Source organism: Diachasma alloeum, unplaced genomic scaffold, assembly GCF_001412515.2.
Source record: "Diachasma alloeum isolate Michigan unplaced genomic scaffold, Dall2.0 Dall_scaffold_00216, whole genome shotgun sequence".
Classification (NCBI taxonomy): Eukaryota; Metazoa; Arthropoda; class Insecta; order Hymenoptera; family Braconidae; genus Diachasma; species Diachasma alloeum.
The window spans coordinates 396,634-402,157 of NW_021680381.1; the positions used below are offsets into that span (position 1 = coordinate 396,634).

General features: G+C 35.5%; 1 protein-coding gene across 2 annotated transcripts in view; it reads right to left on the minus strand.

The window, feature by feature from the left end:
- Positions 1 to 5,524, minus strand: part of LOC107037326 (GATA zinc finger domain-containing protein 21) — a 14,101-nt gene that overhangs the window by 7,217 nt on the left and 1,360 nt on the right. For both annotated transcript variants that reach the window (XM_015255830.1, XM_015255829.1), the window contains exons 2-4: positions 3,998 to 4,153; positions 2,548 to 2,999; positions 1,417 to 1,657 (exon numbers count right to left, since the gene is read on the minus strand). In XM_015255830.1, coding sequence (XP_015111316.1) covers positions 1,417 to 1,657; positions 2,548 to 2,999; positions 3,998 to 4,153 — 849 coding nt within the window. The remainder of the gene's footprint in view (positions 1 to 1,416; positions 1,658 to 2,547; positions 3,000 to 3,997; positions 4,154 to 5,524) is intronic.

The window sequence follows — 5,524 nt, forward strand, 5'->3', positions numbered from 1 at the left end:
GATGTTTCAGCGTAGGAGTAACTGAGTGAGAGAAGTATTTCAAGAAAAATGGCCTCAAGAATTTTGGCCAACAATGGTTGACGCCCTAAAACTCTCCCATTGAGTTCGTTCAGCTTATCTGAACATCTGTTAACAGCAGGATTGACACGGTAAAGGTCCCAATTTCATTTTCAATACCTCTCCAGGGCATATCACAAAGCGTCGCCTTTTCTAGTTATCTATTATCTTGGTACGTGGTCCACCCCCCCCCCCTGGCCGCTGCTGCCCCCCATTCGAAAAGCTGAGAGAGGAAGAGAGGGAGACGGAGAGTGGGCCCCAAGGTACCTTTTACCTCAATACCTGAAAACCAGGCAGGTGGGACTTGAATAGCATAAGGACCAGAAAGGAAAGAATATACAAGAGGTGGGGAGAGGGGGGGAATTCTCTTTGACATCCCGAAGGGTCACCTGACCTGCCACTCTTTATACCTGCGTGGTACCCTCCGAGGCTACACTATTTGCATCGTGCAAACATACAACATCCAGTTTTTACTCGTCGATATTTCGTTTTATTTGTCTTATTCTGGCGGTGTTTGCGTGTTTGCGAGAGGCAAATTCGGAAGTCAGTTCTCTCTGATTATTTTTAATGATTTTTTAGGGAGGGGGCAGGGGGAGGAGGGAGAGTCAGGTGGAGTTTATCAGATTTTATCGGGTCTTCACTCGGTGGAAGTAGTCAATAAATATTGGTGATGATGGACGGGGGCTCGGAGATTTGCTTGGCTTTGTTCACTTTTTATGGGTGCGAAGTTTTGTGGTTTTTGGAGTTAGTAGAAGTTTGGTGGAGAGTTGGAAAAGTGAGAATTTCAGGGGATTTTTTTAGGGCGTGAAATTTATTATGAAAAAGGGTTTTTGATGGTTTTTCGTTGATCTTCTGGGGTTAAAAATATTTGAGGGAGACTATAGGTTTTTTTTTAAATATCTCTGAAGATGAAGTTAATCTGAAAATGACGAGGAAATTTTTTCGCAAGACATGAATGTCCCACGAAAAGCTTTTCTGAGTTTAACGAAAAATCGAAAAAAAAATTCCTATGCGGAACATTAAATTCTCCAGAAACAAAACTAAAACTTTTCTGACATATTTATCAGATAAACTGTGAAAGTTTTCTCCAGAAATAAAAGAGTTTAACATTTTTTATACAATTTCTTCAGCCCTCTTGACAAAAAATCCCTTTACAATTTTCATCTGAATCCACTAGTTTCCCAAGAGCAACAAGTTGATGAAATCTATTCTATTTCTTGGAAACTACCAGATTTATCGAAAAATGTCAAAAGAGCTTTTTCGTAGTCCATAAAAATTTTGACAAAAAATGCCTTCTAACATTTCGCTCTAAACTCACAAGTTTTGGAGATATTCTCCAGTGAAAAAGTTAATAATTACCTTGCTCTCGAGAGATTGCATATTCGTTCGATTCCCCAAAATGGAACAATCAGAGCGTTCCATCGTAGTGCCCTGTGTGTCTCTGTAAAACTTAATCTGCGGGGAAATTCTACCAGTGTCAACCGCTGTTATACCAATTTGCCTGTTGTTAATGAGCGATCGAAGGAGATTCGTAGCTTCACCGGTAAAACCATTATTAAATTTATCACCATTAGTCCTTGTTATCTCTAAACTCCGATTGCTGGAATACAAAAGAATCCAATAACAGTGATTTTTATACGTGATTGAGTATCGTCACACTTATTGTATGTAAATGTACGTCATGAGGGAAAATAAAAGAATTTACTGAGTGATATCACACCTATCTCATTATTATTCAATCTCAATTTGCAATCATGACTATTTATAGAACGCAAAAACATTTCTTTTAAAATACTTGCGGTGTTATTCGATCGGGAGTTTTATGGGGTTATTTAGTGATTAATTATAGGGAGAATTTGAGGGAAAATAAAAATTTGTGTTGAATTTTTTTAGAATATTGGAATATTGGGAAAGTGGAGTGAATCATGGGAAAAAAATGCAATGATTAATGGTAAGAATGTGGATGACATTTTTTGTAGGGAATTTATTTATTCAGTTACCCTAAAATCATTCCCTATTCAGATAATGCAAAATTTAAAAAACCCCAATTTCATCAAAATTTTTATTTACTGAATTCGATTTTTAATCTTTTGCTAATAGTTCAAGTATCTCAATCACGAGTAATTGGGCGAAAAAATGTCAATAGACATTTTTTGTAGAGAACCTCTTCAGCTGTAAAAATTTTCTTTCGACATTTTCCCCTAAAACCGCTCCTTATCAACATAATTCTCAATAAACAAAAATGTGAAACATGATTTTCAACTTTTTATCACTTCACAAGTTTCAACCAAATAAATGTTTTATTAATGTTACTGTCCACAATATATGCACAGATGGACAAATAAACAATCGAAATATTGAATATAAAAATATAATAAATAGGAAAGAATAGTTAATTTTGTTGCAAATACGCGGAGAATGATTGATTTAACTGAGGTGTTGTCCACCTAAATTTTTAAAATAAAAATAACAATGAAAAATAAAACTCACTTAGCAAGTGCCTGCCACAACTTGGTCGTCTCCTGATCGATGTTAGTATCGGAGCAGTTGCTCTCAGGTGTGTCCATTCGATTAACTGGACTGCGATTGGGTGACTCTCTCTTACAATCATCATAATTATCCTCGACTTTCCTACGTTTGACAGTCATGTCATACCCATTCTCATCGGCATCATCGTCATTGTCCTCGCGATCCTCAATTTCCAATCTGTCTGGATCCGAGCTGTTGGAGCACGTGTCGTCCTCAGGCTCACACTTAAGATTATCAGATTCAGGCACATCGTTGGCCCTTAATTCGAGATGATGGGTCTGTGTTTGAGGTAATACATTTTGATTGATGCTTGCCGGTGAATTTGGCTCTTCATTGAAGAGGGTTTTGTTGAGTTGTAGAAATGATTGGAGTGGAGTCAGATCAGCTATTTTGGCAGTGGAGAAAGACTTGTCCTGAAAAAAAAACATGAATTTTAAGACAAAACAAAAATTATTTGAATGATTCAATGCAATTTATTTATTTTGAATGGCGAATTCTCCCATAAAAAAATACAAAGACATATCAACAAACATTCTCTACACGAAAATAAATTCTCTACAAAAATTTCTATTAACATTTCCCCCTGGATCAATTCATATTCTCGGAATATTCTCCATCGGAATATTTAATTCAGTGGATTTTTAAGGATGTTCGACACCCTTTTAGCCAAAATTGACGTTGTTTTCATTTTTCTGGCAAATTATCGATGGGAGTGACGTGAAAAAATATAACGATTTTGTGGTTTGTCATTCTTTAATGGCTCACGAAGTTGCGTAGTGGTGCGATAATTTTCATGCGTTTTTTCTACAGTTTTGTGATTCTTTTTAAAAGTTTAGAGAAAAGCTTTTTGTCATTAAATAATGACAAAACGCAAAAACGTTATATTTTGTTACGTCAATTCCATCATAACTTTGCCAGAAAAATTAAAAAAACGTGAATTTTGGCAGAAAGGGTGTAGAACATCCTTAAGGGTGTGAGTCAAACAATCAAGTAAGCAGATGTTTTTAAATTTGAAAGTTTGTATACCTCTTGAAATTAATTTTACCCATACATTCGCCTAAATGAAAACTTCCGCAGTATAGAAATGTGTTGAAACTCCTCAAGAGAAATTTTTTGCAATGAAAATTGAGATCTACAATAAAGACTCCGATAAAGAATTCTATATTTCGCAGTGTTCCACGAAAACTAATCTAAAAACAGAATCCCCCCATTTCACTTCCTTTATTCTTTATCTTTATTCCTCAAGTGATATGATAATGTTAATGTGATAAGGTGTCATGTGCACTTGCTGCACATTTTGTCACGTTTGTTAGTGTCAGCAAAATGTGCCAATTGTCTTTCGCAACGTGACATCTTTTTCGTATTATTGTAACAGGTGTTTGAACTAAAGGTAATAATTTTTTAATCATACCTGATTGTCTGGTGATGACAACTGCTTGGCATAGTCCAGGTACTGTTTGAGTATGACATCGGATTTACGTGATACTTCCCGAAAATTGTGCAACACATCCAGTTTGTACACACAACGGTGACAGATGATGGGTGGCATGGAGTCGCCATCGTTCACCTGAAATAATTATGCTGACTGAGTCGATAATTTTCAATGAGTTATCGATAATGAATCACTGGTGAGTGGAGGAGTGTGAGAAACATAATCAGTTCAGATGACCAATAAGTAAAGGGCAATCTCTGCAGAAATTGAAAGATAAGGGGGAAAAAATCTGATAACATAATCAATTGGATATGTAATTAACTGATAACAGGAGATAACTCGGAAACTGATAGGCAAATCATTAGGGAAATGTCTCTGAAACGATGCATTCAGAGCAAAATGTCAAGAGATTTTTTTTGTAGAGACTTTAAATTTAAATTTAAGCACCGGATGGATTATCTTTCTAATCTCGATTGTTTTTATTATTTTAACTATTTTCAGTCATCAAATTTAATAGTTAAATTGCGTGAGAAAAATTGGAGAAAAATTGTGAATATTCAGCGTCAATCAAATTACATTTTGCACAGAATTATAATTTTTTAAAACAGTCGTTGTTTATGAATAAATCATTGAAATTGGGTATACTTTCGGTAACTTGAGTTTTTCAAGTAGGAAATCGATTTCTGGTAAAATTTTAAATATAAATAAATTTGTTATGATTCCGAACAAGTGATTTTTATGGTGAAAAATTGATTGTTGATAAATTATTTACAGAAAATCCTCGTATCGTTAAAAATTGCAATTTTTAAGTGATTTCATCAATTTAATTTTTTGAGATTGTCTAAATGTTTTCTAACGGTTCAATATCGAGATTCCAATTCAGACCTGTAAACTTTAAATAACAGAATCATCGTAAAATGTCCGAAATCTTAGGGTCAAATGGGGCTCAACTAAAAGCTGATGTTTGACAAAAGCAGAAAAGCATTTCACTGGAGAAAAAATCGCCAAAGTACTTGGATACCTTTGAATCATTCCTTATTTCCATTCTTTATTTTTCTATGAAGAAATTTAAAAAAAAACCAAGACTTCTGTTAACAATAAGTTTAAAACAAAATCAAAGTAAAATGTAATGTTGCACGAGTAAAAATCCGGTCCAGATTAATCAAATTTTTAAATTCTTTCTGTATGTTCCTCTCCTCGTACTAATTGCTCAACAATTCCCACACTATACCCAGGACCATCTAATCCGGAAGGATAGCTTGTGCAGTTACCCATTTCAATCCAGCCACCCCCTAAAAATATTGCCTCCACTTATCTCGAAACCTGCTTCTCCCCAAAAAACAAGACCCCTTTCCGCTCCCAAACTTTCCCAAAAAGACCCCCGACATTTTCCCCGAGGCGCATCGTTCCTCAGATACTCCCAAAATACTCCCCAAACCCTCATCTCCTCAAACAAAGAGCCAATGCTCCTCTCTCCCAATTATCACCTCCCCCTAATCACCTCCC